At 35.8% G+C, this 16541-nt stretch overlaps 1 protein-coding gene across 1 annotated transcript in view; it reads right to left on the minus strand.

The window, feature by feature from the left end:
• Positions 1-16541, minus strand: part of FYB2 (FYN binding protein 2) — a 67803-nt gene that overhangs the window by 5361 nt on the left and 45901 nt on the right. The window contains 7 exon segments of the mRNA XM_025051993.1: positions 404-487; positions 7753-7813; positions 9215-9243; positions 11480-11578; positions 12644-12707; positions 14234-14274; positions 14383-14532. Coding sequence (XP_024907761.1) covers positions 404-487; positions 7753-7813; positions 9215-9243; positions 11480-11578; positions 12644-12707; positions 14234-14274; positions 14383-14532 — 528 coding nt within the window.

A 16541-nucleotide genomic window follows, 5' to 3' on the forward strand; every position in this document is an offset into this window, starting at 1 on the left:
ATTGGTCTTACTATATGATATCTAGTTTCTCTTCTCAAAGTTTCATTCAAGTTCAAATTGTTATGTTATTTAAGGTCTGTCTTACAGAGAAAAAGCCTGTACAGTTAAAAGAAGACTGTAAGTTTTTCATCGTTTAATAAGGGCTAGCTTGAAATCTTTCCTTACTCCCTATCCACCAAAAGTAGGGATAATGATGATGAAAATAAGGTGTGTGACTCTTTATATTTTCTTATTCTTTGTCTCTTGTAATCCTTTCAACTGTACTATGATTTGGGTGTTATAATTCTCATTTTGTAGATGAGGAACCTGAAAATCAAATTTACTGACATGCCTAAGGTTACACATCTAGTAAGGTATAAATTGCAGTAGGTGAGCTGTAATGTAAGCACACCTGTGTACTTACCTTTCTGATTCTTCAGCAGTTTTTTCTTGTTTTTCCTTTGGTACTAAAAACTTGGGCTTCCAAGCTTTTACTTTATCTTCATCTCTGTGGAGTACAGTATTTTTCAGCAAGTAAATTAAGATTGAGCTAAAAACATTTATGGAACCATCAGCACTTTCTGGGCAATTATGTTTTCCAAAAATTTTTAAAGTCATCTAGAAGTATATTTTGATAACCTATGGCAAGGTCAGATAGTAAATATGTTAGGCTTTGCAAGCTTTACCATCTCTATGGTAACCACTCAACTCTGCTTTTGAGACTGTATTTATAAAAAAAAGTGGCAGCTGTATTTGGCCCACAGGCTGTAGTTTGCTGACCCTTGATCTTCAGTGATTCAAATTTGAAACCAGAAGCAAGAGATCAACCTGCTTATAATCATACTTCCTCTCCTTTCTAAGCTTCACTTTCTTTGCTTCTAATAGTGAAAAATAATATTAACCTTTACCATGAGAGAAAACTACTCCAACTACTGTTTAACATTAGTAGAAAAGGATTCAGGGAGGGAAGAGGGTATTACAGAAAGAGCTAACACTTTTTGAGCACCTATGTGTTGAGTCTTACTCTGGGCATTTTACATATATTAACTAATTTGTTTTTCACAGTAAGCATTGCAACTGTCTTTTAAGGTAGTCATTCATAAAGTTTTACAAAGGAGGAAATAAATGATCAGAGAACTATCATGGTCACAGAAATAGAGGCTTTAAACCCAGGTGCATTTGACTCTTAAGTTAATGGTCTTTTACCATACGTGTCACTTCAAAACGTTTTTTTCCCGGATATGACAAAATTACCAACATGTCCATCATTAACATGAGCAAGACAGGACTTTACTCTACCAACCATTTGTATATCTCTGGTGCTTGCACATTTGAACACTTCAAAAACTTTATAGGGTAAATTATGGCCACAAGGATATATGTCTCAGGAATTTGAGATTTTCAGAGACATTGTGTCACCATTCCCTTTCACATTGTGATCACAAGTATCCAACAGAATGTCAAGGACTCAACATTTGACCAGCATTGAAGATGCAGCTTAGGGAAGGCTTTTAAGAAGCCCTCCAGAGCTTGTCGAGGGATCTCCTTCCATCCCTTTCTTCTTTTACTGTCTACTGACTGTGGAGTTTAGAACATGGAGCTCAGCAGTTGCTTTTCTAATTGTCCAGTGGTCACTTGCTTTCTCTCCTCACTTTAGGTTCCCAGAAGATGGGATCCAAACATATAATCCAATGTGTCCGGTGAGCTCAGCACGACGCTAGGCATACAGCAAGCCTTCAAAGAGAACTTGTGCATGGACTTATTTGGAAAGAGCTAGAACTGTGAGGACAGGGAATGGGCAAGGCAAATGCCTATTTGAAAGTTTATTTTCTTTACTGATAAAGCCACATATTTTGAGTATTTAAAAATTTGAAAGCAGTAGAAAAGAGACAAAATAAGCATAATCTGACCTCTCAAAGACATCTGTGTTTACTTCTAAACATTTTCTAAGCCCTTTTAAAAACTGAATTGAGAGTATACTATATACATTTTGCATTCTGCTATTTTTCACTTGTCATGGTACAAGCACTTCTCCCTGTGACTGGAAACTAGTATATATTTAGCATATATTTAAATGTTTATGATGAGTACTATAATAAGCAAATTATTGGATATTTGGGCAGCTTTAAACATTTTATTTTTGTAAATAGCCCTGAAATAGACATTTCTGTGCATATTTTTTTTTATGGGTCCTTTATTTTTCACTAGAGCTAGTTGCTTGAAGTGAAATTACTGTGTTAAGTAAAGGGTCTGGGCATTTTAGATACATATTGCCAAATTATTCTTTCAGAAAGATCATACCAGTGTATACCCATGCTAACCATGTGAGCATTAATGTCAACTCATTGTGTCTCTGTTAACTTATTTTAGTTTTTCTAGTGATCTAGTTAGAGAGCTTAACGAATTTGGCAAGATGACGATTGTTATTGCCATATCACAGGTTAAGAAACTAAGGTTCAGAGAAGTAAGACAACATGCCCAGGTCCCACAGGTGCCAAGTTATAGAAACCATTCGGTGTCCTTTTCAAGATTCCCCTCTTTTCTTCCTTCTCTTGCTGAGTGACTAGGAGATATTCTAATGAACAAAAGGAAATGAAACATAAAGCAGAGGTCTGGATTATTTGTCAACAATTTAATCCTTTGTGGTTTAGGCTACTCCTCAATCTAACACCTACCAAGACATGACATTCAAACTAGCCAAACTTACAAGAAAAACATTTCTAATTCCAAATCTGCACTTTCCATCAATGTTCTATCTGCTACAAGTGCCTTTAATAATTGGTTTCTCTGAGACCAAAGTATGGAAGATTTACTCTGTCACATAAAAAAAAAAAAAAGAGCTAAGTTACTTGATAAATATCATTTATTCATAAAATATTCCTTGTGTACCGACCACGTTTTAAGTGCTATATTAGGAACTGGATAATAGAGATGAAGAAGATATGGTTTCCACCAGAGGAATTCACAATTTAATAAAATCCACTTAAGTTCTCCTGAAATATCTTCTCCATTTGTACTCCACTTGTACTACTGTCGAACACATTTTGACCATCTTTCACCTGAGCAACTGTAATAATATTCTAACATATCCACTTATGACCTTCTCTTCAAGGCATTCTATGGGAGGGTTGGATTTCTTTCCTGAAGTGTAGCTATGATTATAGTGTCCTCTTGCGCAGAGTTCTGGACTTCCTCATAGGGCAGCATATTCTGAAAGGGCCTTCCCATTACCAAACCACCATATCCTGGATAAAATTTTTTGTTTTCATTTGTCTTAACAAATTGTTATACTTTATGTTTAGAGTGAGCACTACATATAGTGTCCTATTAGCCTCCACTAATCCAGCTGAAACCGGACAGAAAGCCGGTTAGCAGTATGTAAGCACAAAAGGCAAGTTTGTCCTGAGGAAAATGCTAGTTATCAGCACCACAGTATTTCAGAAGGTTGAACCTTAGGTCAAGGACAAGGTAGAAGATAAGACAGATTGTCATACTGAATTTTTTTTAAAGGCAGATTCAGCTCTATGCTATTTATATGAGACACAGTGAATGAGAATACGGACAACAGAAACTTAAAGGATCAGAAATGTATAATAGGGAAATACTAACTAAAAGAAAGATCAGTAGTCATATAATTTCTGGAGAATTAGACTCTAAACAAAAAAGAATCACTAGGAGAGAGAGCCGAGTGTACATAGTAAAGAATGGATTAGTCATCCAATTACTTGGGTGTGAATTCTGGTTCTAACACTTACCTGTGTGAGTTTGAACAACTGCACCTCTGCGCCTCGGTCTCTCTTCTATAAATTTGTATTAAAACATATCTACCTCACAGGATTGTTGTGTAGACTGAATGCGTTAATACATATTAAATATATGAAACAGTGACTGACCTACATTAAGAGCTATATAAGTATTTTGTTAGTAATAGTATTAGGAATAGAGATGGCTACAACATAAACATTCAATTCACTAGAAGATATTTTAAATTTTGTTTGTAACTAATAAAAGAGCCTCAGAATATGTAAAGCAAAAACTGACAGAACTTTTGGCAGAACATGACCAATATACCATATTTGCTTGAGATTTCAGCCCATTTCTTTCAAATGTTGATAGATCAAGCATTTAAAAATTCATAAATCTATAGATTTTAATAGAGCTAACACATACTTGATTTAAAGGACATAAATTGATCCTTATATCAAAAAGTTAGAGAATTAATATATTTCTAAAGTACACATGGAACATTTACAAAAATTGACCATATTCCAGGCATAAATCATGTCTTAAAACATGTGAAGACACTGATATCAACTACTTTTTCAGACCACAATGCAATAAGGATAGAAACAACACTGGTATCGAATAGAGAGCATGAAAACAGATCTTCAGATATATGGAAACCTCGTGTGACAAAGATGGTATTGTAGATCAATGGAAAAAATAGGGACTATTTAGTTAATTATGCTAGCCCATTTATTTCTATGGAAGAAAATTTAATTAGATCTCTACTACACTATAAATACAAAAAAAAAAAAAACACACACACACACAAAACCAGTTCCAGATCTAAAGTTTAAGTATAAAAGGCAAAACTAACAGTTTTAGAAGAAAATGTAGGAGAATATATGACTTTGAGAAAAAGATCTCTTTAAAAGGTAAAAAAGCAACAATTATAAAGGGTAAATTAATTCAAATACATTAAAATTAAGAATTTCTATTCACCTGAAGACTAGAAAGGAAGTTGAAAAGGCAAGCTACAAAGTGGAAGAAGATACTTGAAATACATATAATTGACAAGGGAGTTGTATCTAGAATGGCATAAAAATGCTCTGAGCTCTAAATAAGGAAAAGACTAGTAATCCAATAGAAAAACAAGCAAAAGGTATGAGCAGGTCTTCTATAGAAAGCAGACATGAATGGTGAATAAACATATTAAAAGAGATTTATCATTGTTAGTAATGAAGGCAATACAAATTAATACCACAATGAGATAGTATTTTCTACCCACTAAACTGGCAAAATTAAGAATTCTTCCTGTTCTCAGTGTTGATGAGAATGTGGGTCAGTATTATCCTTATACACCACTAGGGAGAGTGTAAATTAGTACAACCACTTTGGAAAACAAGTTGGCATTTTCTTACAAATTTGTATCCCTTATATAATTTTCATTTTTTCTCCTTGTGTGTGTGTATAAAAGATATATATTTCAAAAAATTCTTGTACATGTTCACAGGAGACATGAATAAGAATATTTGTAGCAGCATTATTCATAAATGCAAAAAATCTGAAATTACCCCAATACCTACCAACTAAGAGAATGGCTAAATTGTGGTATATACATATCATGGAATATTATAGAATAATAAAAATGACTGAATTACAGTGGTAAAAGAAAAAAAGGATGGATTTTGAGTTAAAAAAAGTTGCAGAATTCTGTATTCAGCATGATACCATTTTTATATAGTGTTCAAAACCCAAATGAAACTATATTTAATCATCTGCTTGATAATACTGTTTTTCTTTTGAACAGAAAATAAAACACACAAGTTTAGGAGAACGGTTACCTTAGGGGAATGGCGATGAGATAGGCTGGGGGGTGTGCACAAGGTAGAGAAGCCAAGGCATATTCTAGTTCTGAAGTCGAGTGATGGATTCAGAGGGATTTCTTTTGTCATGCTTTACAATTTACATATGTTTCTGATTTTCTTTTGATTTTTATAATTTATTTTTAAGAAAAAATTCATTCTTACTCTAATTTGATATTCCAGGGCTCCTCTCCATTTCATGCCAAATTGCATTTCCTGCTTATAACACTCTCATGTGATCATTTCTATTTACATAGTTGTTCCCCTCCCCATACCCTCCTTTTCTCTCTTCTTGATCCCCAGTCTCCACCTGTCAAAATGTTACCTATCCTTCCTGCTTCAACTGGGCATGTACTTTTCTGAAACCCTAAATTATGGAAATGGCTGCCTATTTTGAGCTTCCAGATTATTTTGCACTTTTTCTTTTTAGTAGGCCCTTTGTTAACTGATTTAACAAATTACGTTTTGGTATGAGGCCACATAATACAAATTTGAAAGCCACAGTCCATACCTCAGGGAGTTTCTACCTAGACAAGGAGATAGACAAGAAACAAGACCACTACAACTATGAGAAAAATCTTCTGATAAAAAAGGGGTACCTAACATAAATAGATGAGGTCAAAGAGTGCTTCCTGGGAAAAGTAAAATCTGAATTCAGCTTTCAATAATGAGAAATAAAATAGATTACCAGGCAAAAAGCATAGCAAAGTGTTATAGGTAGAACCATTCGCTTTTTTTTCTTAAATTCTCACCCCTGTATAGAGGCATTCCCCAACTATGTACTCTTCCCAACGTATACATTGTATATTTTCTTTAAAAATATCCAAACAACCAAATTCCAATGTGAAATTAATGAATTTTATGTCTTCCTAAGCAGTTTGTATTTCATCCTGAGAGCAAGGGAAAACCACTAAATGTTTTTAAGCTGGTGGATGGTTGGTTTTATGACATGACCACATCTGCACTTCTGAAAGTTTGGAGAATAAACTGAAGTGGACATGAGAAGGCCATTTGGGAAATTGTTGCAACAATCTAGCTAAGAAACGATGAGGGCTTGCACTGTGGCTGTGCAGTAGGGATGGAAAGTGGGAGTGTTTTGAGAGTTACTGGGACAGAAGAGGATGCAAGGCAGGAGAGGAATTGTTGAGGACAATGCCCAGGGTTTTGGTTTGGGTAACTGTGTTGAAACAATTACCAACACAGAGATCAGAAGAAACGGGGCCATATTTGGATGGGGAGAGTTGTGAGAATTAGTTATTATGGAATTCTGAGTTTCAAATAGAGTTATTCAGCAGGGTGGAGGAAGGAAATCTGACCCCAATATAAATTTTAATATCATTACTTTAATGGTTATAATTAAAGCCTTAGATGTGGATGAGATCATTCAAGAACATATGAAGATAGACTAGAACTGACATAGGAAATCTTAGGAATACATACTTAAAGAGATAAGTAGTAAAATTAGAACTCACACATATATGCACAAAACCAAAAACAAGCAAACAGGAGGAACAACAGCTAAAGATGAATAAAAAATAACATGAAAACCTGGGGAAAAGTTAATATTTTTTCCTTCGAAGGATGGCATAATCAACAATTTAAGATATTATAGAGGAGCCAAGTAAAGTAAAGACTTAAAGGTATCCACTAGATTTAACAAAGAAGTTAATAGTGACCTTATCAAAAATAAGTTCTCTAGTGTGACAGGAACAGAAACCCAATTGCAGTGATCTTGGAGTAAAAGGAGGAGACCTGTATTTTCAGCCATTTAGTTGAGAGGGAAAGGACAGATAAGTAGCTAGAGTGGAAGAGTCAAGTTTTGGGATACTTTCTTTTTTTGATAGATTAGTTATTTAGTCTTTGAGAACAGAGGTTCTATCAGATAGTGCTCACTATCTTCCACATTGCCTTGTACATAACACATGACTAAATAAGTAATTGTGTTGAAATCAGTTTCAATTCTCTAGATTCAAATATAAGAAACAGATTTAAAGCTCCAGTGAATTTTTAATCACTTACCACTGTTAGATCACCTGTTATTTTTTTTTTCCTTCTTAAGGGAGTACCACAAGTTGACTTCTCATCAAGTATCCAAGGATCTGAAGATGGTACTCTGACCATATTTAACAAAACACCAGGAAATGGGTTAAAAAGCAGGGATGGCCAATAAGGTAAATTGACTTACTTTGACTCTTTTTCATTTATGTTCACGTCATCATGGATAATAACTTCTTGAGACCTAAATTCTAGGATCAAGATAGGATCAAAATAGTCCATAATTAGGTATAGTTTACACAGTCCCTGGCTTCTCAGATTGCACACAATTATTCAGGTGCATCCCCAAGCCGGTTTTATCAAAATCTGATTACAGAATGCAGACGGACTAAAAAGATCAAAGAAAGAAAAGGTTCTCCATTTGGGAAGAAATTCAACTGAGGGTTTAAAAAAATAGATGTCCTAATATCTCAGACACACAATTTGATTTTATACAGATTTCCAGAAATATGAGTTGCTGAAAGGATCATTTTTAGACTAGGTTTCTATCATCTAGAACTGGACAAAGATGTTATATTGCTAAATAGAAGGTGTTTCTTAATTCCTAGGGGAGAAAACAGATTAATAGTTGACTTTTTCCATGATTTTTATTTCAAACCATTGGCAACTGCTCCTTTATAATAATCTTGCATAAAATGGAATCTGACTTAGTATATATTGTACATAATTAGACATATTCAGTTTAGGATAGTCACATTCCTTGATGCTCTTTACAGAATTCTAGAATATTTAAGTGATTCACCACTTGAATGAGTTTGAGACCTTCTGGCATAATTATTCATAATTCATATTCAGTTATTCATAAGTTTGGATGGGGGACACAATGCTTACCTATTGTAAGTAGGCTTTTTTTTTTTCTTTTAAACGAAGGACCAAGGATATTTTGGGAGACCTATAGTTTTACTGGGTTTATATAATCTTCATTTGTTATTTAGTTTGGCAAACTCATATTTGTGGAATATAATATACATTTGAATTGACAAGTCAGAATAAAAGCAAAGTAGCCACTATGGCTAGAGCCCATAAACAAAAGCCAACAGACAACAACACAGAGACCTCTTTAATTGACAGTCAACTTACTGAACATACTATATGTCAGGCACTGTGCTAACATGTACATTTGTTTTCATAGCAAAGCAAACAATATATCATTTGACCCATCTTTGATTCAGTTAGTATGTGTGCTGCAATGTGATCATGTTCAAATTATGTCTTAATTAAGGTGATCTGGGTGTAAAATCCTTCAAGAGGCTGTGCGGCATAATGTCAAATACATGAGCTTCATAATCAGAGCGACTTGAATTCAAATCCCAGATCACTAAAGTAGAGATGTGGATATGGGAGCCTCCCTAAAATGGGATAACACCTATTTCACTGGGATTTAAGAGGCCTGGTATATAGTAGGCACTTGAGAAAATTTCTCATCTTCCCCAAAGTCAATAATATTATTGTGTAAAATTTCATCTTTGATTTCAATGTATCAGTTTTTCATCAAATACAGAATGCAGGAGGGATTACTACTTCTCTTTACCTGCCCCAGCATATGCCAATACTGAGTAGTTTCGTGCCAGCAGAAAGTGGATATCACTTACCTAAATCAGGCAGTGAAATGGAAAATGCACTGTTGATTGACAAAAGACACATAAGGTTTAAGGAAAAAAAACATATTCAGAATAGCAGATTGATGACTAGGTTTCTTAATACAGAGGCTTCTAGGCAAAGATGTGAAGCAAACGTTTCCTTCAGCTTTGTTCTGATCACTTACCACCCCCTTTCTAAATGAGCTTATGTAGGGCTTGTGACCAGCTATACTCCCTTTTCTAAGCAGACATCCTCAGGCTATTCCACAGCCCTGCCCTTCTCCATCCACAGGATTCTGTTTCAGCCTTCTAACATTCCACAATGTCATTCAGATACATACAATGTGGGATAAATATGGTGAGAGAGAACAACCTTATGGTGACACTGAACCCTGCCTATGAATATACGTAGGCCAAAGGGATGACTTGAGGGGAGAATTCTAGGCTAGGTGGAAATGGAAGATGGTAAATTGCTAAATGTGAAAGGACATTAGGCCCAGGTAGATTGTTTGGTTCTCCTCAAATCTCATGGTTAAGGAGATCACGTGGAAAGAAGTATGATGTGGTAGAAAAAAAAAAATCCATGCATTTTAAACAATAATATAAGTTCAGTCCTACAGGTATTTTGGGGACACTTGCCAGGCCCATGTGTTCCATGTACAAAATGATCAGACAGAGTTTCTTTACTGAAGTAGCTTGGGATTTAGTGAAGGAGACTAAAGTAAATTAATACAGCACTCGGATAAAAACATAATCAAGGAATGTCCAAAGGAAGAGTACTTTCGAGATCAGCTATCCTTTATGTAAGCCTCAGTTTCTTCATTTCTAAAATCTCAGCACCTATCTTACAGTTACTTTTATACTGGATGAGCATACCTAGGTGAATGTCCCTGGGACAGAGCAGATAGATGCTCAGTGATCCCTGCTGTTAGCTTCTATAACAGAAGTCCCCAATCCCTAGGCCTGTTACTAATCGGGCCACACAGCAGGAGATAAGTGGCAGGTGAGTTAGTGAAACTTCATCTGTATTTGCAGCCACTCCCCAGCACTAGCATCACTGCCTCAGCTCCACCTCAGATCATTATGCATTTGATTCTCACAGGAGCACTGGTTCCTGATGCCAAAGAGGTTAGGGACCGCTGATCTATGAGACCAGACTGGATGCTGTCAGGACTGTGATATGCAGGATGGAGTAGAAGAAATACATGGTCATTGGAGTCAGACCATTCTCACCTGGATCCAATTTTTAAGGGACTGTTGGTATCATGCTAATAATTTTTGTCAGAAGCATCTAACCTGCTCAGGCCAGGGTCTGATTTTAGGTCTCATTGACCACTGGAGCCAAACTCCCTTATCTTCGATGGTCAAGACTACAATTTATAAACCCCATACTCTGCTGGCTCTTTTGGTAGATCTACATCCAACAGACAGTTAGACTTAAAATCATATAACTTTGAGGCTTTGTAATTGAAAGAACTTCAAAGTAGAATAACACAATTCCATGTCAATATATGTAATGACCTTGGGCAAATTATTATACCATTCCTGCCCTCATAAAATGCAGATTTATATGTTTACCTATATACTTATATCTATAGATTAGGGAGAGAGGTACCTCCAGAGACTACCCAGTCTCCCTTTCATTGTAGACAAGAGGACACTTGGGCTGTATGGGTGCACAAGGGAAATGATTTGCCTATGGTTATAGACTCAATAAATGGACGAGCTGAAACTAGAATCCAAAATCTAGACCTCCTGTCTCTTTCTACTACCACTGAAAGTATTAATTTCCCAAACATTGGCAATTGGCCAGTGTGACCTTGGAGGGTCTTTCCAGGTCTAATACTGAGATACATGGACTTCAGCTGAAAAGTTCGTCTCCCCTCTACACATGTTGCCCTTCTCAAGAGAGACAAATTAGAATAGGAAGTGTAGACAAAACCACTGGAACTTGTAGGGATGAGAAAGCCAAAAAGGACATAATTAATAACATAATGCTTAGTGGTAAGATTAAGACTTTCTCTGTATCCTTGTTTACAACCTTTTCTCAACAATTTTTTCAACAGGGGCTGTCACTTTTTCATTAATATCTGTGGGTATGGTTCACTCGAAACTTGGCAAGAAAGAGGTAGGTAATAACCAGAGCTTTTGGTTTTAGTTTCTGATATCCCCTCCACTGTTTTTGAGAATAGGATGGAGAACATCAAGCTGTATAACTACCAGGCCAACACCACTAATCCTCTCATACAAAGAAATAAAAACTTTTTTATTTTTTACCTTATGTTTTCTTTTGACTTGGTTTTCTTCATCTTAAATCTATCCTTTTCTTTCTTGAAGAACCTCTGCAGTCTTTTAAGTGTTTCTTTTCCATCTGAACTAAGAGGAATCAGAGAATATAAACACAGCATTTTAGAGAGTAACAGAGATGGAAGGCTGTTGGAGTAAAAAGGATCAGAGGCTTTTGTCTCATTTCTAAAATACATCCCAGTCAAGGAAGAGCAGGGAAATGCCTTGTCAACTTCTGTGCTCTTCTTCTTTGTTTTGATGTCTGTATGAAATAGCACACACCAGTCAGCCATGAAGGGAATTATTATATTTTAATATGAATTTTCACCTACTGCAAATGGTCTCTATTTTGCAGAGTTCACAGAGCAAAGTCTTCCTTTTAGAAGAGATGATCCGGGGAAGCATATTTTACAAACTATACTAGAAATACGTTATAAGAATATCTGGCTCCTGAAATTCACGTCGCTGAGTTTTAATTTACAGAACGATGTAATACAACAATGGTGATACACTGACTGCTCGGGTGATGAATAAAATTTTTCCAAAGACGTTCTTGGTTTTTTTGGGGAGTAGGGAGAGGGAGTAATATATGCACATTGTCCTGCTCACCATGGATACTATCTTTTTCCTTCACCCCAAACTTTTTGTTTGTTACCATTGCTGTTTCCCTTTCTACACTGTGCCTCTAATAATTAAACTTAACAAATAATGCCCACTTGAACAAATATTATTCTTGATAACACTGAATTTTTAGATACTAAATTAAGCCCAAATCTCAATGACAGTCTTAGTAACTTGCAAAAACACAGATAAATCATAACCGTTGACGTCTTCCTAGAAAAATACTATAGAATTGAAGCAAGTTTTATTGACATTTACTTCTTTCTCACTTATTTTCTAACACAATATCAAAGTTATCTACTCTGGAAGATGGACATTTTCTCAAAAGAGAAAGCAATGTGATTTGAAATTTATAACATATGTAATTACAAGTATTCTGTTGATCATCATGTGGTATTAAAATAGCTTATCTCTGTTCTCTTTGCAAATCCTCCCTAAGATGGTGAGGGCAGGCAAAGGAGCCACTTCTTAAACTGGTTTTCTTAGACTAACAGGAAATATCATTAGCTAGGAAGCCAAGAAAGAGAAACTCACTCCATCTTTGAGTAGTTGCTCTTTGTTTTGTAGACATCTTCATACGTTTTTTCACTATTTTCTTCTGAAATTAAAAAAAAAACCCAACAAAACCTTTTCATTCATTATAAAAACAGTTCAGATTCATATTTAATAAATATTTATTGGATACCTACCAGGTGCTAGGATAGTTTGATCTTTGTTATTAAGCATTTTTTATTGAAACATGCAAATATTTTTATAAGCATATGGTAAAAATAATTAAACCTATGTAAAACCTGATTCCAAGTCTGATCTGATTTGGTCAATGAAAGTTGGTTTATCAACAAATTCTTTCCTTCTACCGCCCCTCTCCCTTGTATATTTAGTATATAATAATCAGAATCTACTAAACATCAGACACTGTTGAATTCTGGGGAAATAATGGAGAACTAATACATCTTGAATAATCTTTCCCTTAATGGCATGTCTTTAGCTTAGCCCAGCACATATGCTTTAGTAGTCACAGATACACTTTGAGTCTACCCTGATGACAGTATTTTCAAGTTCAGAACCTGACTCACGCACAAGGAGTATGGGAGAGTCATTTAACTTCTCTGTGCCTCAGTTTCCATTTTAAAATGAGGATACTGTGTTTAATGATCTCAAGGATAGTTTCTCCATCTAAAATTCTGACATTCTAAGAAGAACAGAAACAATCAGAGTAGCATTTGATTATTCCTCCATTATTTTTTTCATTCATTCATTTGACAAATATTTAAAACAATATATAACATGTGCCAGGCATTATAGTAGGGGCTAGGGAAAACGGTAAGCATAAAGAAGAAAACCTTCTAGGAGGGAAGATAGTCATTAATCAAAAAATCACATAAATATATTACAGCTCTGACAAGTGCTATGAAAAGGAGGGCCATGATACTCTGAGACTGTATACCAAAGATCGGATGCGCTGGGAGGATAATGATCGACCTGATATAAGAAAGGTTAGGAGTAACTTAGGCAAAGGGATCCAGGGGAGGAAAGAAAATTCCAGCAAGAGGGAGTAGTATATACAAACATCCTGCAGTGGGAGCTTGGAAAGGGAGCTAAAAGTTCAGCATGACTGGATCTCAAACATAGAGTATAGAGAGTGAGAGAACAGGCCTCAGAGGCAGGTTGGGGCAAACCACTCAAGACCATTAGACCATATTAAGGTAGATTGTAAAAATATTGGGAAGCCATGAAAGTGTTTTAAGTAAAAACATTCCTATAATCAGTTCTGCGTTGTGAAGAGATCAGGAAGGAAGCAATTTCACAGTGATGTTGACTTTTTCTTTTTCCCCCACATGAGCACCATTACCAGCATCTTTACCTTCACAATTCTAAATGCATTTACCAGCACATACCTCAAACCACTTACTTCCCTTAGCTTACTACCACCCTGCCCAATTGGTATTATTAAAAATATATATAAATAAAAGACAGTTTTCATTTGAAAATTATGATTGTATTAACCAGTGTTACCCCAATAAACTTAATTTAAAAAAATAAAAAAATGAGTTTATCATAAATCAGCCACAGAGCACTCAGCAATTACTATTGGCAGTTTCAGAAATGTCTTCTTATACTTACCATTTTCTGAGGCAAATGAGTTAGAGAAGTCTGACTTTGATCTGTGGGGAGAAAAGAAACAAACACCATTAACTTGTATTGCACCTTTAAAGTCTCACCACATTTATTTAAAGTCTCACCGCACTGCTGAAGGTCTGGAATGTACTTACCCCTGTCTCCTAGAGTACTCGACGTCATCGTACGTCTCCTCTGAGATGGAATTTGGCTTAAAGGCCCCTTGGCTTGGTGTTTCTTTAGTCACCTCCAAGGCCTCTGCATACCCACCTGTAAGGAAAACAGAGAAACCCCTTGAAGAACAACTGCTATTATAAGTGCATTTACACACCAGCAATGGAGGCAAAAATAGGAAACAGCAGGTTACATGTGCCAAAACTGGATTAGAATCTTAGTATGTATGATCCTTTGGCAAACCGTTTCCCCTTGCAGAGACCCTGTTATGATTCTCTGATGTTGGGATAATGATTAATAACAACTGCTCTTTAGGTGACTGTGTCAAGGACTTAATGCATTTTTATAAAGGGTGCTAGTTACCTAGTAAACCAGTAACTCCTCTGCTTTGACGGTTCTTCCTCTAACCCCAGCCCTCAAATGGTGAAGTCCTTCAGGGACTTCTCTATCTACCCCTAGGTGGCCTAGTTTTGTGCATTTCTTTCCTTAAAGTACAATTTCTTAGAAAAATGGATCGAACACATGTCAACATTCAATATTCATTGATGTTGGAATAAGCCAGAAGACGGTTTCCCCTTCTCACCAGGACAATCCAAAATGTATTGGGATTGTTTGCACAAGTAGCTAGTTAAATGCAGGTGCTGGATTATTTCACAGAGCTGATAATTTTGTCATTACCATAAAACTGCCAGCTTTTTATCAGTTGGCATAGATTAATATTTAGAATATGGGTGATTCAGATCCATTTTCAAACATGAACTGTTAATCAGAAATAAGTAGTAATACATCTGTGAAATAAACAATAAGCAAATTGAGTTGTGCCTATTAACTAGGAACCAACCAACAAGATTTCATCCTCTGACAAGAAGTCAGTTAGCATATAGGCTCCAGACTGTCTCAATGAATGTCAGCTCCCAGAGGCATAGGGTTCTGCTTTTTCTTAAGGAGTTATCAGTAAATTTCTTCAAAACAAAACAAAGATGCTAAACACACAGGTGCTTAATTCTTAGTTTAGGACAATTTTTTTACTTACTCCTTTTGGCTGAGGCAAATGTAAAAATTCGTAACTTCATTTTAAAAACGCATAGACAATGCCCACATTTACAGCTCTTGGACATCTCTGGTGAATTCTAGACACTCCATCGGCTTCATACCATTTCCATTGGTTGTCTAAATATATTACATTCCAAACCAAACTCTCAGTTTCTCCGCGAATTTGCTCTTCCTGAAGTCTGACCCAATTCAATAAAAAGTTGCAACTCCACCCTTTCAGTTGATTCGTACAAAACCTTGAAGACAACCTTGCCTCCTTTCTCATTTCCCACCTCCAGTCTTTCATGTCACATCTTGAATCCAAAGACATCTCAACAACTCTAGTACAATACCCTCCTCTAAGCTATCATGATCTCTCACCTAAATTCCTGCGACAAACTTACAGGCCTCCTAATTTACCTTTCTGTATTCTGTTTTCAAGACAGCAGCCAGAATAATTCTGTAAAATACAAGTAGAATCATTCTGTTCTTTACTTAAAACCTTACGTTGGCTTTTAAAATCTCATTTTGTGTAAATGCCAAAGTTTTTGAGATGGTCTGAAAAAGCCCCTACACTCTCTGGCTCTTTGATATCTCTGCCCTCATTTCCTACTATACTCTGTCAGACAGACACACTGCTCCAGTCACTCTGGACTCCCTACTATTAACACCAATACAGCCAGTAGGTGCCTGCCTCAGGATATTTGTACTTCTTTCCCCTTCTCACCAGGACATTCTTACCCTAGATCCATATGACGCGCTTCCTCATCCACTTGAGGTCTTTGAGGTCATCCATGAGCTATTTATTTATTTATTATTATTTATTATTTATTTATTTGGTGAGGCAACCCTTGGTTGACCTTTTGTACTTTCATATAGACAAGAACAGAGCTTTGGCAACCAGTCAAGCAAAGCAGAAACAAGTTTCTTATCAAGACAGAAAAACAAATTTTTATATCATATACACTTTTATTTTATTTTATGGAGGATCTTTGAGAAACCCTATTTTCATTATTTATGTTCATGTGAATTAGGGATCATGCAAATAGTTAAAATAGTCAAACATTTTTTCAGTTCTTGTAGATTTTTGTATCTTGTCTTTGCATCA

This window comes from Pteropus alecto, unplaced genomic scaffold, assembly GCF_000325575.1.
Source record: "Pteropus alecto unplaced genomic scaffold, ASM32557v1 scaffold25, whole genome shotgun sequence".
NCBI lineage: Eukaryota > Metazoa > Chordata > Mammalia > Chiroptera > Pteropodidae > Pteropus > Pteropus alecto.